This window comes from Sapajus apella, unplaced genomic scaffold (genome assembly GCF_009761245.1).
Source record: "Sapajus apella isolate SASKATOON/1434 unplaced genomic scaffold, GSC_monkey_1.0 scaffold166, whole genome shotgun sequence".
Lineage (NCBI taxonomy): Eukaryota > Metazoa > Chordata > Mammalia > Primates > Cebidae > Sapajus > Sapajus apella.
In genome coordinates this window covers 2,154,052-2,175,047 of record NW_022437106.1, presented here as the reverse complement: position 1 = coordinate 2,175,047, position 20,996 = coordinate 2,154,052, and the positions used below count along the sequence as shown (strand labels likewise).

General features: G+C 54.3%; 2 protein-coding genes across 4 annotated transcripts in view; both read right to left on the bottom strand.

The window, feature by feature from the left end:
* TEF (TEF transcription factor, PAR bZIP family member) overlaps positions 1-4,422 on the bottom strand; it is a 34,182-nt gene extending 29,760 nt beyond the window's left edge. Inside the window, exon 1 of one of the 2 annotated variants that reach the window (XM_032267189.1) lies at positions 4,134-4,422. In XM_032267189.1, the coding sequence (XP_032123080.1) occupies positions 4,134-4,200 (67 nt within the window). In that variant the 5' untranslated portion in view covers positions 4,201-4,422. The remainder of the gene's footprint in view (positions 1-4,133) is intronic. The other variant, XM_032267190.1, reaches the window with a different exon arrangement.
* Positions 4,423-11,108: 6,686 nt separating this feature from the next.
* Positions 11,109-20,996, bottom strand: part of ZC3H7B (zinc finger CCCH-type containing 7B) — a 55,571-nt gene continuing 45,683 nt past the window's right edge. For both annotated transcript variants that reach the window (XM_032267220.1, XM_032267222.1), the window contains 7 exons: positions 18,822-18,907; positions 15,774-15,907; positions 15,513-15,618; positions 15,312-15,420; positions 14,763-14,896; positions 14,442-14,605; positions 11,109-14,070 (listed from right to left, as the gene is read on the bottom strand). In XM_032267220.1, coding sequence (XP_032123111.1) covers positions 13,818-14,070; positions 14,442-14,605; positions 14,763-14,896; positions 15,312-15,420; positions 15,513-15,618; positions 15,774-15,907; positions 18,822-18,907 — 986 coding nt within the window. In that variant the 3' untranslated portion in view covers positions 11,109-13,817. The remainder of the gene's footprint in view (positions 14,071-14,441; positions 14,606-14,762; positions 14,897-15,311; positions 15,421-15,512; positions 15,619-15,773; positions 15,908-18,821; positions 18,908-20,996) is intronic.

The following is a 20,996-nucleotide window of genomic DNA, read 5'->3' as shown; positions in this document are numbered from 1 at the left end:
TGTGTGTGTGTGTGTGTGTGTGTGTGTGTGTGTGTGTGTGTGTGTGTTTACACAACAACTTGTAACATCCGGTTCTTCAAAGGAAGCTGGAAAGAAGGGAATGAGGGTCAGGTTGCAAATGGGATGTAGGTAGAAGGCGCGTGATGCTAGGCTATGTTGCTGTTTGCCTTTTACAGAAAAAATCAGCACAGCAGCTCACAGTTTGCAGACACTTTCACATGGGATAACTCACTTAATCCTGGCAACGAGCTCATGACACAGATATTCTTTCCGCTCTTTACAGTCTGGAGATGGAGAAAGAGGAGGGCAAGTCCCAACCAGTGGGTTGTAGAATTAGGATTCATGTCCTGACTCTGATTGTAAGCCCCCCTCCTCTCTTCCCGGAGCCATGCTGCCTTGCCCAGAAAGGATTCTAGATCAGGACTGCCCCTAGGTGGGGATGTTGCCTGCCCAACCCAAAGCAAAGGCCTTGTTCAGGGTTCACAACTCCCTGGAAGGGACGCCTGAGTGACCAGAGATGGCAGGAAGATGGGAGTGGGTGTCTCTAAGCACAGCCAAGGCCCCATGGAGGAGGGCAGGATAGCGTATACAATGCTAATAGTATGATTTAGAGACTCAGGGTCTTTCCAGAAGCTGGTAAAGAAAGACATGAGAGCTGGAGTGAGCAGTCTGGAACAGAATCAACTCTTGGAAGAGGATCCTTGGGAGATAGGGTGGGATTGAAGACAGGAAGAGTGGTTTTCAAGATTTAGGGCGCAGGGACATAGAGGGGAAATTGAGTCACGGCTTGGGCTACAGACCCACTCTTTTGCTGGAGATGGATTTCTCTGCCAAAAGGGAAGTTGTTTGAACTCGTGGCCCCGAGTGAAGGCCACCAAGCGGCCATTGTCGCTGGAAGCCAAGGGAGTCTGGGAGCTGATCAGCTCTGGTGGAGAAAGTCTGTTTATCCAGGGATAAAAAAGAGGCAAGGTCGGGCCGGGCGCGGTGGCTCAAGCCTGTAATCCCAGCACTTTGGGAGGCCGAGGCGGGTGGATCACGAGGTCAAGAGATCGAGACCATCCTGGTCAACATGGTGAAACCCCGTCTCTACTAAAAATACAAAAAAAAATTAGCTGGGCATGGTGGCACGTGCCTGTAATCCCAGCTACTCAGGAGGCTGAGGCAGGAGAATTACCTGAACCCAGGAGGCGGAGGTTGCGGTGAGCCGAGATCGCGCCATTGCACTCCAGCCTGGGTAACAAGAGCGAAACTCCGTCTCGAAAAAAAAAAAAAAAAAAAAAAAAAGAGGCAAGGTCTACACGGGCTGGGCTGGGAGGCCCAGGGGCAGCACAAGGGAGAGGGGCCCCAAGTCCAGGTTTCAGGGGGTGTCATTGAATTAGAAAGCAAAATGAGGCCGGGCACAGTGCTCACATCTGTAATCCCAGCACTTTTGGAGGCTGAGGCAGGTGGATCACTGGAGGTCAGGAGTTCGAGAACAGCTCGGCCTATATGGTGAAACCCGTCTCTACTAAAAATACAAACATGAGCTGGGCGTGGTGGTGGGCGCCTGTAATCCCAGTTACCCAGGAGGCTAAGGCAGTAGAATTGCTTGAACCCGAGAGGTGGAGGTTGCAGTGAGCTGAGATTGCACCATTGCACTCCAGCCTGGGTGACAGTGAGACACTGTCTTAAAAAAAAAAACCCAAAAAGAGAATAATTGGAGTGAGAGGCTGTGTGGAGAGGAGAGTGTGGGGTTAGCACGCCTGGAGTTTCTCACACTCCACATGGCTCTCCTCTATAGTTCCCTCCCACTGGGGGCGCAATATGCTCTGCACGTGACCTGAACATGTGCTGAAGCACAACCATTGGGCAGAAGAAAAGAGAAAATGGGGAGTTTGTAAACAGTCCTCCAAAGAAGTAACTGCCCCCTTCCACTGGACAGGAGCAGCAGAAAGTTCACCAAAGCAAGGGCACGTGGGCCTGAGAGCATCCCCATTTTCTGGAGCACCTGGCCTCTGTGGTTTTTCTCCCATTCAAACCCCAAGTCAGAATAGTGGGAGACGGGAGAGAAGCTGCTTCAGCAACTTCAGTACATGGTCCCTGATCGCAAGTAATTCCATAACAGTTCTGTGTGTCTTTTCACCAAGGTCTATTGCTTTTCGGGTAGATATTTCTGTTTATAAATCGTCTGGAGATTCGGGCAGATGAGGGGGCAGTCACGTGCTGCTGTCATTGTGACTCTTGTGGCTCTTCAACCCTCTTCCCCCTGTTTTGCCTAGCAGTTGGCTGCAGGCATCTGTCAGTCCCATGGGACCTCATGCTTCTCACCCTCAGTGAGATGCCACATGAAGTGACAGGAGGTGACCCAAGACTGGCCTACACCCCTTGGACCTGCCCAGCCATGCTGGACTAACTAATTCTCAGCCATGGTTTCCCAGTGCTCAGCAAAGCTCTGCCTGAAATCCTGGGCGGTCCCCTATGTGCCCGGCCCTGACTTCACTCACCCACAGTGAGGGAGGGGGACTTTTCGGCTATTGGAGGGCTCTGCAGACCAGCTGGGAGCCAGAGACCAGCAGCTGCTGCCATACTTCAAAGGCCTTGTTATCCTCATCTGAGGAGCAGTGCCCCGAGTCACCCCGAGAACCCTCCCTGCCCTGCTGGCAGCCACGCCCTGTGTGTGCATGCTAGGGGGCATCCTGGGACACCTGGGGGGAGCCAGGAGGGGCTGTGCCACCCTTCCTGGGTTCCTGGACCAAGGAGGCGACCCTCTACCTTAGTTTTTGGAAAGCTCTTCCCATCCACACAGGCCACTCAGAGATGCCAAAAACTCAGCTGTGGCTTGTTTGTGGGTGTGGACTCAACTGGGGGCAGATCCCTCGGGCCAAGTTGCAGAGGGCTTCCCTGAGGGGGTGGGCTTATCCTGGTGAGCAACTGCTGTCCCCCATGCTAGGAGGCCACAGGAGCGCCCTCTGTGACACACATCTCAGAGGGTGGCCTGGGCTGTCCCAGCATTTGACAGCATGGGGTGTGGTCTCAGAGGCCTGAGCCCAGAGCTGCATGTGGGAGAGCTTGGGAGCCCCTGTCCTGTGCTCCTGGAGCCCCCTTCCGCATTCGGGCAATGTTTCCCCAGGAACAGAACCTGCTGCCCCTCCTTTCCTGGCTTAGCACAAGCAAACCCACACCCAGTTCCCAAGGGGTGCAGGGAGGCCAGGGGCTGTGGGGTCTGTCTCCTGGCCCCAGTTTGGGAGTGGGCTAAGAGGGTCCTGTGGAAGGAAGTCCTGCAGGGGCAACCAGGGCCACCTGGTGATGCTGGGTAGCAGGTGCTGGCACAGCAGGATGAAGGGAGGCCTGAGAAAGGTCCCCTGAGAAGACATGCCAGGTGCCCAAGTCAGGCTCAGGCAGCAGAGGCCAGCTGGGCCCCTCTAAAAGCAAGGAGGAGTTGGAGCCCTGGGAACCTAAAGGTGACTCCTGGTGTCTGGGAACAGAAGAGATTTGGAGAGATATTTATCAGGATTCTCCCCCAAACTAACCCAGCTGTGGGATTCCCAGGCAGGACTTGGGAGACACCTGGTCCTGGCCACCAGGTCTACCCCTTGGTCCACGCCCTCCTCCCTCTTCCCTCACGCGTGTTTTGCCTGTGGTATCCTAGGAACGCAGGGCTTCGAGCCTTGTGGTCCTGTTACATAACAGCTTCCATCCCATCCATGAGTTCAGCCCTCCGGCAAGCGGGAGCTGCAGCAGGCGCACCAAGGAAAGCCTCTGCTCCAGACCCAGGCTCCTGCTGCCCAAGTCCACAGTCCCTGCCACTCCTCTGCCACCCCCAGCATACAGGGGAAGGGAGCTTCGTAAGCAGTCAGCATCCAGCCGGATTCTTTCAAAAGGGCCCCTGTCGTGTCCTGGTCCCACATGAGCACGGCACCTGTCAGTGGTCACACGCTGGCCATGGCTTCCCCAAATCCAGCAGGCCTAGGAGACAGGCCCAGGGCCGGTGTGACACATGACTCCTCAAACCCCTCTCCGCACTCTGCACCCCAAGACCAAGGGCATACCACTACTGGGACCCTTTGTGGCTTGGAGATGCCTGTCCTGCCACTGTGCCTGTGGCTGCCCCCTCGCCCCCCTTGGGCACCTGCGCAGGTCACCTGCGCTCTTACCTGTTCTCTTCTCCGGCCAAGGCAGAGAGTGCTCCAGCAGGGACTTGAGGACCTCAGGCATGTCCATGGCAGGGGCCACTCAGAACCAGTCGCAGCTCACACAGCACAGCAGGAGGTGCTTGCTCCAGGGAGTTCAGAAGCAGCTGGAGAGGCAGGGGCCGGCCAAAGCCGCAGGCTAGGGAGGCAGGCGGGGTGGGAGCCTTGAGGCAGCCAATGGCCAGCACCAGTCCCGGCCCGCCCGTCCACCCCCGGCTCGGCCACCTGCCAGCTCCGGCTGCAGCCAGGCCTTCCCTTCCCGCTGCTTGGCAGGGCGGGCCTGGCCCTGTGCCAGCTGCAGCACGTGGAGCTGTCGCGCCAATCCTCTGACAGAGAGCCCAGCCTGTTATCTAACTTTGGAAAGGGAAGTTCCCCCCCAGGCTGGGAGCCATAACCGGGGCTGCCAGGTGAGAATGGTAAGCTCTACGCCCACAGCGAGCATGCATTGGCATGGAGGAGCCCTGGAGGTCCAGGTGTGCAGTGGAAACCATCCCAGGCTGGGACCTCAGGCTCTGAGAAAAAAGGAGGATGACAGGCAAGGACAGCACCTCAGACAGCCCAGCACAAGATCCCCTGTGCTGGCAGTTGCTGGGACACGGGTGGGCATCATGCCTTCGCCTGTAAGCTTGTGAGCCTCAAGAGCTTGTGGCATGTTTTGATGCTGTGTTTATGCCACACACACGTACCCTACAAGGCATGCCAGCATACATGTGGCATGCATAATTGGGGCTTTATACCATCTGCACAGCCTGAAGCCTGTTCCCCAAAAGGAAGTGACAAAACCTGCCGCCTGAGGTTCTTTGGTCTTCAGGGGAGAGGGAGAAGGGGCAGGGGCCTAGCAGAGAAGTGCCAGGAAACCAGGCACCACCGAAAAGGGAGCAGCTCTGCCAGCCTGGTTTAGGCTTGTCCCGGATGAGGAATCCCTGCTTCCCAGTCATCGTGGGGACCTAAGGTGCCAGTTGGCTATTTGCTGTAGTCACCCTCATACCCTCCCACCAGGATGCTGGCCCCTGTGGTCCTCTGGTTACTTGAATGTGTGGGCGAAGTCGTGGTTCTGGGTGTTACCATCCACTTCAGACCAACATCAGAGCAAAGCCAGACTTGCCAGGAGATGTCAGGTTATCGATGCTGCTGTACATTGCTGTGGGATCTTGAGAAAGCTTGGCAGCAGCTCTGGGTCTCCGTTCCAGAACCACTGAATGCAGTGACCTCTGAGGTGCCTTTCAGCTCTAGTTCTATGGCTCTGAAGCTCCAGGTAGGCCGCAATAAACATTCGGTTTTCTGCATGGTAGGTGATTTTTTTTTTTTTTTTTTTTTTTTTTAGACTTAAGGTCTTGCTCTGTTGCTCAGGCTGAAGTGCTGTGGTGGGATCATGGCTCACTGCCTCATCCTTGCAAGTAGCTGGGATCAGAGGTGCATGCCACCACACAGGGCTTTTTTTTTTTTTTTTTTTGGTAGAGGCGGTCTCACTGTTGCCCAGGCTGGTCTGAACTCCTGGGCTCAAGCCATCCTCCGGTCTGGCCTCCTAAAGTCCGGGATTACGAGTGTGAACACTGCCCCTGCCCTGTAGCTGGTTTCTAAGAATTCCTTTATTGTTTTCCAAAATTCCATTTTGTAAAGAATCAAAAATACTCCAGGAGCCCCTTCTGGCTTCTTCCTTTCCCAGTGACCCCAGCTTACCTTCTACTTACCCTCCTTCCCTCCCTAATGACCTCCCCAAATTATGCTCTTTCCCAAATTAAAACTTACTTTTAATTTTTGAATACAAAAAATAGTACATGGCTCAAAGCTCAACACCTCCAATAAAGTTTATTTATTTTGAGACACAGTTTCACTCTGCCACCCAGGCTGGAGTACAATAGTGCGATCTTGGCACACTGCAACCTCTGCCTACCAGGCTCATACCTCAGCCTCCCAAGTAGCTGGGATTACAGGTGCATGCCACTACGCCTGGCTAATATTTGTATTATTAATAGAGGTGGGGTTTCACCATATTGGCCAGGCTGGTCTCGAACTCCTGACCTCAGGTGGTCCACCTCCTCGGCCTCCCAAAGTGCTGGGATTACAGGCGTGAGCCACTGTACCCAGCCATGAGTTTATTTATCCTTCCAGTGTTTCTTTTTGCAAAAGTAAGCATACATATGTATATATGTATGACACAGGCACGCACAAAACTTTTAATTTTGCAGAGTTGTATGTTTTGACCAGTTGAGAGTGTTTTGTAACTACAAAGGAGACACCCTCTTACTGTTCTGTTTCCAGCCGGAGCCCTGGCCAGCGCCCTCTGCTCTGTGACCCTGGGGGTGAGGGTAAGGGTGAGAGTGGGCCTGGTGTGCAGGCCCCCAGCTGACCTGTGACTTGCAGGCAGGGGCTGACTGAGTCTGGGCTGCCGAATCCACCATTCCTTGGCCCAGGAGTTCTTTGAGTGCAAGACTGCTTATCACAAAGGTGGAGTGGGCAGGTGCCCATTGGGTATGATCTCAAAAGCAATAGGAAGCATCCTGTGTGTCTCAAACATACCCACCTACTGCAAGACATTTCATTCTTGGAGATTCATTCCTGTGAGCTATCTGCAGGCTCCTTTTAATGTGCAAAGGTCCTAAGCCTCTAAGACCATGAATGAATGCTTGCCACATACCTGGCACCAGCCTAAATCCTGTGAGGAATTCAAAGTTAAATAGCATACCCAGCCAGGCAACTCCCTATCCTTAGAGAACTTTCACACCACCGGGAGTCCATGTTGGCAGTCCCCCAGCTGGCACTCACAGTGTCCAGCTGGCAGCATCACCTAGGTCAGACAGGGGCCACACCAGTGGGCTGCTGGGCCAGGCAGCCAGCGAGGCCAGAGGTAGTGGGAAGGGGATATACATACCTAGGTACATATACATACCTAGAGACCGGGGGGCCACATGCCGGATCTGTCGGGATTGTCTGCACTTCTTGCACTTTCTAGCTCAGGGGTCTGATGTCCACTGCAGATGGTCTGGGGTCTGTTGGTGTCCTTATCAATGCCACTGAGCCCATTTCCATCCCCTATGCTTGAGTTTTCATCGACTGTATTTACCTCCAATTCATTAGGAATACGGAGTCCTCTATGGGCCTACAGCTATGTCTCCTTGTAAGGGAGCTGTGATCCCAGACAGGAGTCTGGGGTCAGAGTCACAATGTCCCCATAAGAACATTTAATGCCTTGTACAGCTGAGAGTACAGCTGAGAGGCCCGGGCTGAGGGAGAACTTGATAAAGAATATGTCTTGCTGGGTGCTGTGGCTCACGCCTGTAATCCCAGCACTTCGGGAGGCCGAGGTGGGCGGATCACGAGGTCAGGAGATTGAGACCATCCTGGCCAACACAGTGAAACCCCATCTCTACTAAAAATGCAAAAATTTAGCTGGGCATGGTGGCACTTGCCTGTAGTGCCAGCTACTTGGGAGGCTGAGGCAGGAGAATTGCTTGAACCCGGGAGGTGGAGGTTGCAGTGAGCTGAGATTGCACCACTGCACTTCAGCCTGGGTGACAGAGTGAGACGCCGTCTCAAAAAAAAAAAAAAAAAAAAAAGAATACATTCTTTACCAGGCATAGTGGCTCACACCTGTAATCCCAGCACTTTAGGAGGCCGAGGTGGGCGGATCACCCGAGGTCAGGAATTCAAGACCAGCCTGGCCAAAATAGTGAAAACCTGTCTCTACTAAAAAGATGAAAATTAACTTAATGTGGTGGCAGGTGCCTGTAATCTCAGCTACTCAGGAGGTTGAGGCCTCACTTGAACCTGGGAGGCAGAGGCTGCAGTGAGCTGAGATCGTGCCATTGCACTCCAGACTGGGAGACAAGAGCAAGACTCTGTCTCAAAAAAGTTCCCTGTGCCTCGTCCTCTTTTTGACCAGCAGTGCATATTCACTTCTAGGCCTGAAATGAAAGTGCCAGAAGAGGTTGACATAATCTTACGATCATCAATTGAGCAGGTCCAGTGGCTCTGGCTGCCTTTTCCTGAAGACCTTGGGATATTTTGCAGGGAGGTTGCAAAGGGCTCCCAGGTGTGGGGATAGACGGATGCAGTTCTTTGCAGAACTCCCAAGGGCTTTCTCTAGAGCGGTGCAGAGCCGAGTCAGCTGTTGCGCTGTGTTGGTCGTGCTCACTGAGGCCCCCTACTCACAGGGCTGAAGACCAGACACCAGCCCGTGTTCAGTAACTGGGAGCTGCTGAAGCCAGCTCTGACTCATTGATAGGACGAGTATCAGCCACTGACAATAAATATCCAGGTGACACGGGTGCATGGAACTGCACATGTGAAACAAAAATTAAGAGAAAGATGCAGAACAGTAAGCAACATGGATTACAATGATGAATCTTTTTGAAGCTTCAATTCCAGTTTCACCTCCTCCAGGAAGCCCTCCCTGGCTCCTGAGCCTGGATGAGCTGCCTCCGCTAGCAACCTGAGTGTCTCCCCCGCTCACCTCCATCACATCATTCTATAATCTTCTTTTAGGTTGGTCTCCTTTAGTACTGAACTGAAGGGAAAGCAGTTTCTGTGGCAATCTTGTTATCCCCAGGATCTGGGATGGAGTGGGTACTGAGCTGATGTTGACCAATCTGAGCCATGTGAGGACCAAAAGACAATTTAAGGAAATTGACCAGAATTTATGAATTTGTTCCACTAGGTTTACTGAAGTCTTGCTTGTCTTATTCTTTGCTTTTTAAAATTGTTTTGAGTTTTTGAGATAGGGTCTTGCTGTATCCCAGGCTGGAGTGCAGTGGTGTGATGATGTCTCACTGCAGCCTCAACCTCCTGGGCTCAAGCCATCCTTCCACCTCAGCCTCCCAAGTAGCTAGGACCACAGGTGTGCACCACCATGCCCAGCTAATTTTACTTTTTCTTTTTTTGGTTGCCCAGGCTGGTCCGAAGTTCCTGGCCTCAAATGATTCTTCTGCCTTGATCTCCCAAAGCAGGATTACAGAAGTGAGCCACCCAGGGAAGGTTTCGATGCAGACACATGATCTCTCCAGCCTAAGGATGAGTCTGTATTTTTCTTGTGGGACCTCTGCCTTGCCATGCCACTTTGATTTTTCACAGTGCATTCAGAGGTGCTGTGAGTTCCAGAATGTCAAAGCCAGAGATATTTGCCGATACCCAGTTCCCAGTAGTTCTCGATCTTTTTTCTGCCTCCTTTCTGAGCGTCCTTAGAACCTTCCCTGAAACTCTCTGGGCTATAAATGTGGACAGCAGCAGACTTCCAGGGTTGTTGTGGGGGACGAATGTACTATCTGCACAGTAGCTGCCACAAACAAGATGCTCAATAAAGCTGGCTGCTGGCCAGGTGCGGCAGCTCACACCTGTGATCCCAGCACTTTGGGGGGCTGAAGAGGGTAGATCGGACTGACCAACATGGGGAAACTCGTCTCTACTAAAAATACAAAAATTAGCTGGGTGCGGTGGTGCACACCTGTAATCCCAACTACTTGGGAGGCTAAGACAGGAGAATCGCTTGAACCCGGGAGGCGGAGGTTGCAGTGAGCCAAGATTGCACCACTGCACTCCAGCCTGGGCGACTCCATCTCAAAAAAAAAAAAAAGCTGGCTGATTTTGCTCCTTATATCATTTATCAAGCATCTGAGCGCCTACTGCATACCTGGCCCAAATGATTCCCTCAGGCAATTCCCTGGTCCTGAACCTGTCCTAGTCCACTCCATACTGCAGTTTAAAGCTATCTGGGAAGCCGGGAGCAGTGGCTCATGCCTGTAATCCCAGCACTTTGGGAGGCCAAGGGTGGCGGACCACTTGAGGTCAGGAGTTTGAGACCAGCCTGGACAACATGGTGAAACCCTGTCTCTACCAAAAATACAAAAATTAGCTAGGTATGGTGGCGGGTGCCTGTAGTCCCAGCTACTCAGGAGGCTAAGGCAGGAGAATTGCTTGAACCCAGGAGGCGGAGGTTGCAGTGAGCCAAGATTGTGCCACTGCACTCCAGCCTGGCCATAGAGTAAGACTATGTCTCAAAAAAAAGGGAAAAAGAAAAAAAAAAGCTGTCTGGTGAGAGCTTGTTCTTGGACATGAGCAGTCCCTCCCCACAGGACCCCTCTATCACCTACAGCTATGCACAATCCAAAAGATTTGACAAAGTACCTCCCACCCCAGCAGATACAGGTGTCCCTGCTTAGAACTCCAGATCTAATATATAAGCTCCTTTTATTTTCTGAGATGGCATCTTGCTCTGTCACCCAGGTTGTAGTGCAATGGTGCTATCTTGAATCACTGCAACCTCGCCTGCCAAGTTCAAGCAATTCTCCTGCCTCAGCCTCCCGAGTAACTGGGATTACAGTTGCCCACCACCACACCCCCCTAATTTTTCTATTTTTAGTAGAGACAGGGTTTCACCATGTTGGCCAGGCTGGTCTTGAACTCCTGACCTCAGGTGATCCACCGGACTCGGCTAGTCCCTTTTAAAGATGAGAAAACTGGACCCATGTGACTTCAGTCTCCCTTGGGTTCACTGGCGCCAGGGTTGCTGTTGGGATCACACTTGAGATCATAAGGGAGGCATGGCCCCCTGCATTCCCGGAAGAGCCTCCTCCAGAGAGGGCAAAGGCAGGCCTTGGAACCCAGCTGGGCACACGCTGCAGCATAAGCGCAGGGAAGTGTGGGCACCTCTGGCAGCCCCACGTGGAAGACTGAGAGCAGGCAGGCTGCATATGAGCCAGGGAAGGGTGGCTGCTGGGCTACTTGTATAGAGCTCCGCTTGTCGCTGCCAGTGAGATGCTGCCCGAGCCAGGGTCGGCTGGCCTCCGTGTGTACACAGGGACACAGACCTGCCCCTTACCCCTTGGCATGCCTAACATTCCTCAGAATAGCTAGCACTGGTCAGGTCTGTCCCAAGAGGACAGAGCAGCTCAGGCCCTGGATACAAGTGCCAGATGGGGAGGAACAGGAGCGACACCTTGGGGACAGAGGTCAAAGTGCACAAGTTTATTTTCTAGAACAAAGGCTAAATAAGCAAGTTTCTTTCATTTTATTTTAAGAAGGACAAAAATTGTTATTAAAACATCTACATTATTATCAAGATACTAGACCTTATGAATATTTAATATTAAAGTGTGGTATTCTTAAATTTTTAATACACAGACATTTTAAAGGACCATTAAATTGATTACTGCCCAGCTGAGAAATGCAGCATCCCTCCCCACCCACCCCTGGCCCCATGCTTGCCATGCCATCTTGTCCCTGCCTGCTAGGGCTAAACACAGGCCCTGGATTCTGCCCTCTGAGCCTCCCAGCTGGGGGCCCTAGAGGGCTCACAACTGAAATAATTACCCTCATCATTAAAAGTGTCTTCTTGTCTGCTCCCCCGCCATATCATACTCTGCCTCCCACTCTCCCTTCCTTACCCTGTGGGGGCTTCAGCTCTGGCCAGGCCAGGGAGCCCCAGATCCCAAGGGTCCCTGGACAGATCACAGGCTGAAGATTAAAACTCTGATCTTGAATCCTGTTCCTTTCGGCGGGGAGACATACAAATCACTTTCCTTCCCTGAGCACTCCCACTCTCCCGGCACTCGATGGGGGTGGTCTGGGAAGCTGGCAGAGTTGGGCCTGGGGAGGTTAGCTCCTGCCCCTGGCTGCCTGAATCACCTCTGAGCCACGGCTCCAGTCCCTGTCGCCTTGCAAATAGTCCGATGACCCCCAAAACCCTCCTAATCACACAAGGATGGCTGCATTTTCTGGCCAAATTCTTTATCTTAAGCCCTCATAAAAGTGATTCCTTGGATACCACACACATATATAATATTATATAGAGCGATATATTTAATACCTGTGTATATATGCATCACGGGGGCGACATATATACACACTAGAAACAAGGCTGGTGACGACAGACTGCAACACCACGGATCAGGGAAAACGAGTATCATCGACATCACAGCCACGGCCCCCAACTTGGGTGTGGTCTCCCCTCTCCTCCAGGCACACCACCAGCACCCAAACTGCAGTGGCCTGCTGGGCTAGGGGGTGGGGCAGGGAAGAGGAAAGGGTGCATGCTACGATTATCAGGAAAGGTCGGGCAGTGGCGGTGGGAGGAACAGCATCCCCTCCAGCCCTGGGCAGCCCATCACTGTGTCAGCACGCACTGGCAATCCTTGCTTGAGAAGAATGGGATGGTCCCTTTTCTCCTCCTCACCCCTCCACAGCCTAATCCCTGGTTCCTTCCGGGGCTGCCCCACTCCTGTGCCAATGGTGTGGGGCATTCTGGAATGTCTGGGGAGCCAGGGGAGGCTGGATCTGCCCATGGAGGGTGGGGTGGAGAGGATGGGGTGCACACAGACATGTCAGACGAGAGGGACGAGAGGCCTTGGTGGGTGGGGGCAGGGGCTGGGGGTCCACTGGAGTCCCAGGCAGCTGGTAGGGCCAGGGATCAGGGAGGGGCTAGGACAGATGGTTATAACTGTGTGTCTGGGTCTAGAGGAGAGGACATGCCTGGTCCCCAAGAAAGAGGGGTATGTCCTATCCTGGAGTGGCCCATGGTGCCCGAGGTCAAGCCTCCCTTTTCTCCACATCCCCCAGACCCTCACCCTTCCCACCTCCCATGTCTCATGCAGATCCTGAGCTCATGGTGTCCTGCCCTCTGCCACCTTTCCCAGAGTGCACGTGGGGAGGCAACCTCTGCTGCTGTACCCCAAGAGACCATCCTCGGAAGGGGGCAGTCCCTTCATGGGGTGCTCACATGGCCAGCCCTCCTCTGGGCCTCCCTTCCCCAGCCCCCAGGCAGCACTGCCGGGGACCCCAGCTGCACACTGATTCAGAGACCGTCACATCCCTGCTGAGGGGACCGTGGGCTCAGCCAATAATTGGCCCTGAGTCTTTTGAGCCCTGTTTTCACCTCAGCTCTGCCTTGTGCTGGGAACCTGGGCAGACCACTCCTCCCTTCTAGGCCTCAGTTTTCCTCTCTGCAAAATGGGGTTTGGGCTGGATCATCTCTGAAGGCTCTGAGGACCTATAATCTATATTCACTGGCCCATGAGGGAGCAGGGTTCAGGTGGTGGCCTCAAAGGGCCAAGACTCCTTAGGCTCCAAAGATCATCTAGACCAGCTCCTCCCATCCTTCCAGAGGGGAAGCTGAGGCTCCAGAGGGTAAGTGACCAGTACAGTGTTCCCAGCTTCTTCCTGGGGCTACATTTTAAAGCTAATGGGGCCTCTGCCCTCTGTTATGTCCTGATTTGCCCCCAGGGGTAGGGGGTGGAGTGAGGATGGGGCAGGGAGAAGGACCCTACTGTTGCAGATTCAAGTGGGGACCCCAGGCTCCCCAGCCCTGAGCTTTGGGCCCCATTAGGAGCAGACAGAAGTTAAAGCTGGAGGCTGAAGCTGGAGGGGTCAGCCAGGCCCCTCCCTCCTCAACCAGGAGAGCCGTGAGGGTAAGGAAGGGCTGCCCAGGTTTCAGTGGGATGAGGACCCTGGGGCCTCTGGGGCTGCAGCATGTGCACCTGGGTATGCACACCCGGGGTGGTGGTGGGGAAAAGATGGACAGGGCCCCAGGGGGCTGGGGGCTGCCTGATAAGGGCGGCCCCCCAGCCCCCCACTGGCCAGCCCTGAGCCTTCTATCAGGCCTTATGTCCCCACCCCACCCCCTGGCCCCAGGACTTTGCCCATGGCCGACACCTGGCCCTACTCCCCGGTGATGGCAGCAGCAGCAGCAGCAGGGGCTTCTGGAGTGGCACTGGCAGGGTCCACGTCCTCTTGCAGCAGGAAGTTGTATTTGCCAAAGTCGTCGTCCCGTGGACACAGCAGCATGTCCTTGCGAGCCTTGGCCAGCTTCTGCTTCAGCACCTCGCGCCGGTCCAGCCACTCGTTGAGCTCCTCCTGTCCATGGGCGCAGCGGCACTTGTCCCCATCCGGGCAGGCTTTGCCCTTTTGGAGCCTGTGGGTGGAGGAGGCTCACTGCCTGAGCTTGGTGCCCTTCCCACCCCAGCCTGTGAATCTTGGGCCGGCCACTTGCCCTCCCCTGGGCAAGACAAGCCTCTTCCCGGGCAGCTGGGTCCCAGTTCAGGGAAAACCTGGGTGTCCTGACCCTCTCTGGGATCTGCTCCACGCCTGCAAATTAGGGGTCTGGATAGGTCTGAGTCCAGTCCTCCAATCTCATCCTTTCCTACCCCCATGGCTGCACTCACAGCCAAGCCTCACCACGCTCTGCACACCGCCTCCACACCAAGAGGGGCCAGAGATGGCCACAGACTCCATCTCCTCGGGCCATACCCCGTGTCCCTCCAGGCCCTGCCCTCCCAGGATCACCTGTCGCAGAGCCGGAACTCGCCCATGGGGAAGCGGAAGGCCCAGCCACTGGCGTCACTGTCAGACGTGAAGACCTTCTCCTTGTGCTTCTCGGACTGGATGTGCTGCTGCCACTGCTTCTTGCTGTTGCTGTTCTTGCCGCAGAGCCAGCAGTGGTAGCCCATCTGGGGGGACAGCCACCATGGGTGCCCAGTCCCTCACACCTCTGCCTGGACAACCTCCCTCAGAGAGGCTGAGTGTCTGCCAGCTGGGCCCTCCAGGCTGCCCCTCCCAGGTCAGGCTCAGACCACAGCCCCGAGCATTCAGGGAAGAGGGAGTTACCATGATGTCTGCGTAGTCCGTGGGCATCTGGATCTGCTTCTCCCCTTCCCGAGAACTGATGGGGGTCCCTTCTCCAGGCTTCCCTGGGTTGTGTTTTTTCAGCCACATGTCATAGGTCTGCTGCATGTCCAGGACTGGGCAGGGAACAGGGGACAGAGAACCTGCTGAGGGGCTTCCCCATCCGTTCTGCCCCATGGTCCTTGCTTGATTTGGGAGCTGTGGGTGTCCCAAGCCCTGCTGATAGGCTGATGGGCTGATGGGCCCGGCCTGGGGTGGGTAGAGCAGGGCTCAGGCAGCAAAAGGGGGTGCAGTAGGCACTCTCGGGCCTGCCAGTGAGTTGATTTTTTTTTTTAAGATGGGGTTTCACCATATTGGTCAGGCTGCTCTCGAACTCCTGACCTCAGGTGATCCACCTGCCTCGGCCTCCTAAAGTGCTGGGATTACAGGTGTGAGCCACCATGCCCAGCCAGCTGGGCCCGCCGGTGAGTTGAGATATTCAGTGATGAGGAAACCCCAGGACAGGCCCACCCACCCCTCCTGCCCACTCACTCTTGTTCTCCTTCATGAAAGTCCACATGTCCCTCTCCTCTGGGCTGTGTGCGAAGGAGCAATTCCCCACATACTGGCACTTGCGGCCGTTCTGTGCGTGGATGCAGAGCTGTAGAGTGGGCATGGGGAGAGTCTCTGAGTCCCGCTGGAAAGCATTGCTGCCTCCTCGGGGGTTCCCTAGCCCCCCGTCCCAGCGCTCACGTCGTATTGCTGTGGGAAGTTGCGAATGGATGGCAGTGGCCTCACTGACACCCATTTCCTCTTGGCCTTGGACATCACCAGAAGGACCCGCCGCTCCTTGGTCCAGCTGCAGGACAAAGCAAGGTTGGGGAGAGGTCAGTGTCGAGCCTGTGTGCTGTGTGACCTCCGTGGAGAGCCCTGGCCTCTCTGAGTTGGCCTCCACACCTGTGGTGGTCGGGTGGACCCGATCCCACCAAAGCCCCAACCTGACACCCCACTCACCAGTGCCGGGCCTTGGCACTGCAGTACTTGAGGTCCTTGTCAGGCTCCACCACCTGCCCGTTCCTCCAGCACTGGCCACAGACAAACTTCATCTGCAGATCGAAAGTGCTGGGGCCATGTGTCCTCGGGGTACCCTATGGGGGCAAGAAAGGGAGATTGGTGAAGCTGCAGGCACCAGGCCTGAGGCCCTGGGGTCTCCACACAGGTGGCCTCTCGGACAACCTTGGAATAAGCTGGTCTTCTCCCAGGTCCTCCTGGCAGACAGTGACCTCCCAACTGCAGGCCCAAGGGCTTCTCAGGGGAGCCAGGCCTGGAACGGGGCCCCTCTTTCCACCCTGTGGCTGGTCCCTGCCTCGCCCGACTCCCTGGGAGGCCTGCTCTGTGGATGCTGCATTTCCCAAGGCAAAGCTCCGCTCCGCCGCACCTCCCTGGCTTTGCACAGGCTGTTCCAGCTGTCCTTCCTCCACTCTTCATCCAGCTTGTTCTAGAAACTATCTGTCAAAACTCAGCTCAAGTGCATCTCCTGTGGGAAGCCTGCCCTGGGGCTCTACTAAGCTGCAGCCATCCATTCTGTGAGCTCCCACAGTCTCTGCACTGCCTCATGTTGACCAACTCACCCGGTTATGAGTGCCAAGCCTGTAGCGAGTAGGCGGTACAGGAGATGGGAAGCCACCCCAGTGGGGGAGGCATCAGCCTTGGGTGGTGGGACGGGCATCTGGGCAGCCCTGGTCTCTGGCCCTCCCTCCAGGGCAAGGCCTTGCTGGTCTCTAAGGCCCCACCTGCCACGTTCCTTCCCTGTCCTATGCCCCAGCCTTTGGCCTGCTCTTTTGCACCTTTGGGACAGAGTTGGGAACCAGAGGTGGGAAAAGTGCTCAATCAGCCTTGTCTCCTGCCACCTTGAACCCCCTCATCTGGCTACGTTGGCCAACCTGCTGCTCTGCGAATGCACCAGCTGTCGCTGCTCGCTCATGTAACCTTGAGCCTCCTGTCTTCCCAGGAGCCTCTGGTGCAGGGTCACCCCATGGTCTTTTTTTTTTTTTTTTTTGAGACAGAGTCTCACTCTGTCACCAGGCTGGACTGCAGTGGCACAATCTCAGCTCACTGCAACCTCTGCCTCCAGGGTTCAAGCGATTCTCCTGCCTCAGCCTCTGAAGTAGCTGGGACTACAGGTTCGCACCACCACACCCAGCTAATTTTTGTATTTTTTTTTAAGTAGAGATGGGGTTTCACCATGTTGGCCAGTATGGTCTCGATCTCGTGATCTGCCAGCCTCAGCCTCCCAAAGTGCTGGGATTACAGGTGTGAGCCACCACGCCAGGCCCTTGCTCTTCCAGACTGCCAGGCGTGATCCTCCTGCCATAGCAGCTTCCCCTCAGGAGCTGTGTCCTATTCCTGTGTCTCCATTGGCCCCTCACTGCTTCCCACCTGCGGCCAGGGTTACCATCCCCACCTGCAGGTGACGGAGAATGCCGCAGGTGGGGAGGGAGCAGAGTGAACCTTGGACAGGATGTCAGAGAACCTGGGATTTGCCCCACTCAGTGTGACCCTGAGCAAGTCACTAACAATCTCTCAGCCTTAGCTTCCCCATCTGCAAATGCCACAATCCCATGGCTCCCATCTTCAGGACCATGGCGAAGATCAGGAGGGAGGGGAGAGGATACTACAATCAGTGGTGTCAGTCCGAGCAGTACTAGGGTATTTACAAGGTCTCAACGTATTTCTCCTGAAGATCTTTTTTTGTTCGTTTTGAGACAGAGTCTCACTCTTGTCACCCAGGTTGGAGTGCCGTGGTGTGATCTTGGCTCACTGCAACTGCCGCCTCCCAGGTTCAAGTGATTCTCCTGCTTCAGCCTTCTGAGTAGCTGGGACTACAAGTGCCCGCAACCACACTCAGCTAATTTTTGTATTTTTAGTACAGACGGGGTTTTACCATGTTGGCCAGGCTGGTCTCAAACTCCTGACCTCAGGTGATCCACCCACCTTGGCCTCTCAAAATGCTGGGATTACAAGTGTAAGCCACTGCGCCTGGCCTTTTTTTTTTTTTAAGACAGAGCTTCCTCTGTCGCCCAGGGTAGAGAGCAATGCAATGCAATCTCAGCTCACTGCAACCTCCCCCTCTCAGGTTAAAGCAATTCTCCTGACTCAGCCTCTCAAGTAGCTGGGATTACAGGCGCCCACCACCATGCCTGGCTAATTTTGTTCCTGTTTTTAGTACAGACAGTTTTTTGTCATTTTGGCCAGAAAGGTCTCATCCATCTCGGCCTCCCAAAGTGCTAGGATTATAGGCATGAGCCACCACACCCGGCCTCCCGAAGACATTTATTAATTAAAAACTATAGAAACGATCCCTGAAAGTATAGTTTTAAACTTTCAAAGAGGAAAGATCTCTATTACAATAGAGAAACATTTACAATGAGGCAACTTGAGTCAAGTTTAATCAGACTGTCACCAGTGAAGGGACACACTGAGATGGTGCATCCCCTGATGTGTGAGCCGAGAACACATCACCTCTGTGGAATGAGGAAACTGACAGAGCCCAGAGGGAGGGACGTTTTACAAAACATCCAGCTCTTCAAAAATATCAGTGCAACACAAGGCAAAGACTAAGGAACTGTTTTTCATTAAAGGAAATGAAAAAGAGACACAGCAAGGCCAGGCGTGGTGCCTTGTGCCTGTAATCCCAGCATTTTGGAAGGCCAAGGTGGGAGGATTGCTTGAGCCCTGGAGTTTCAGATCAGCCTGGGCAAGATGGAAAGCCCCACATCCCCAGCCCCATGGTCTTAAGAAATATAAAAATCAGCTGGGTGTGGTATTGCATGCCTGTAATCCCAGCTACTCAGGAGGCTGAGGCAGGAGGATCACCTGAGACCAGGAGATTGAGGCTGTAGTGAGCCATCATCATACCACTGTACTCCAGGTGGGGTCACAGAGAAAGACCCTGTCTCAAAATAAATAAAAAAAGACACAACAGCTGAATATGGTACACTACCCTGGATTTGGGGACAAGTCATGAAATCTGAATAGTGGCATAGTGTCAGAAGGTCTTACCATGCTGCTGCTGGCCTTCCCCGTGTGCGCCTCCATCTGCTGCCAGTACTTCTTAGACTCCTGAACGATGTCTTCGTGGGTCATGCCTGGGGAGGGTGGGGGCAGACACAGGCGTCCTTCAAGGTGCTCAGCAAAGAGGGAGGCAGGGGGTCCACGAGGTGCCAGTGCCCCCCGAGGCCCAGCTGGAGAAGCCCTACTCCGAGTTAGCCCAGCCACAGTAAGACATGGGTACAAGGGAAACACTTTGTCTATCTGCAAAATGGGAACAGAGACCGGCTCCGACCTCACTGGAAGTGAAAGAATTAAACGGAGCCAAGAGTGGGAAAATGCAGTAGAAAGATACTGGCTCTGTACCATGGTGGGGAGTCCCCTTCACCCATGCCAGTGGCCCTGTATCTTGGGCCAGTGACCCAGCACCCTTTCCTGACCCCCATCTCTCTCAGTGGGGCTGCAATCTGGTACCTGCTTGGCAGCCTCTGGCCTCACCGGCACTTAGGGCTCCATGCCTGCCCAGCCTGGCTCACCAGCTTGCTACGGTACTGTGGCTCTTTACTGCCAGCCCCTAAAGGGCAAATACCCTAGCCTGGTGGCATGGACCCCCCCAGTCTGTCTCCCTGCCAGCCTCAGACTTGCCACTGAGCCTGACCTTGGAGATGCAGCTCACAACGCTTCCATGAAGCCTGCCTTCTCAGCCCTCTGCATCCTTCTCACATCTTTCACATGACTGAGGCAGCCTTCCACCTTGGCCTATGGCTACAGCTCTATGACAGCCAGTCATCACTGGTGCTTACTTGGGGCTAAACACTGCACTTGACCTCCAGTTTCTTGCAGATGGCCTGCAAGTCTGTATCCACAGGCCAGACCTTTCCTGTGAACTTCCAAACCCCCACATCCGCTGCCTCCAACATCTCCATGTGAATTTCACCAGGCAGCTCAGACTTCCCACACCCCGCTGCTCCTCTTACAGCCTTCCCCACCCTTTTCTTTTTGAGATAGTCTCACTGTTGCCCAGGTTGGAGTGCAGTGCAGTACTCTTGGCTCACTGCAACCTCCGTCTCCTGGGGATTACAATTCTCCTACCTCAGCCTTCCAAGTAGCTGGGATTACAGGCGCCTGTCACCATATCCAGTTAACTTTTGCATTTTTAATAGAGACAGGATTTTACCACATTGGTCAGGCTGGTCTTGAACTCGTGACCTCAGGTGATCTGCCCACCTTGGCCTCCCAAAGTGTTGGAATTACAGGCTTGAGCCACTGTGCCCAGCCACCCTTCCCCCTTTTAGAACATGGTAGCCCCATTCTTCCTGTTGCTTTGATCTTGGAGTCGCCCTTGACACTCACCTTTGTCTCATACTCATATCTGGTCCATTAACAAATCTTGTTGGCTCCACCATCAAAAGACACCCAGAATCTAACCACTTCTCCCACCTCCGGCACCACCACCCTGGCCTGAGCCACCCTCCCTGGTATCCCAGCTTCTGCCCTCTCTCCTCGATCTCCAACCGGCAACCAGAACAACTTTTGCCAAGTATTGATCAGATCATAGAACTCCACCCACTTAAAACCCTCCTCTAGACACTGTAATCATATTTAGAACAACCCCAGTTGTGCTTAAGGCTTAGACTCCTACATGCTCAGTCCCCTCCAGCGTCTAAGGCCTCATTCCCCTCCGCTGAGCTGCTCTACCCCAGGGCCTGTCCTTTCTGTGTGGCGCTTGCTTCTGCCTCCGAGCCTTCAGCCTGGTCCCTCTTCCTGGAATGCACTCCCTGCCCTTCCCTACTCAAAAGTTATCTCCTCAGAGAGCCCTTCCCAGCCATCTTACCGAAAATGCTCCCACCCCTGAGTCTCTGCCCCATTGCTCGGCTTTACCCTCCTCATAATCCTGAGGCACACCTGAAATTCTACCACTGCATTTCATCAACTCTAGGCAGACACTGAGTGTTACACGTACCACATTTTATACCCCACCCCACAAAATGTTGCTAATTAAATGATGACAGGGATACATGCATCCTAGAACGAATGGAATACAGGAGTTATTCACCTGTTTATATACTGTCTGGCCACCACTTATAAATGTAGGTTCTTTGAAAGTAAGGGCCTTGACTAGACCATGGCTGAATGCCCTGGCAAGAGAAGGTGCTCAGGAAATCCCTGGTGGGTGAGTGGAAGAAC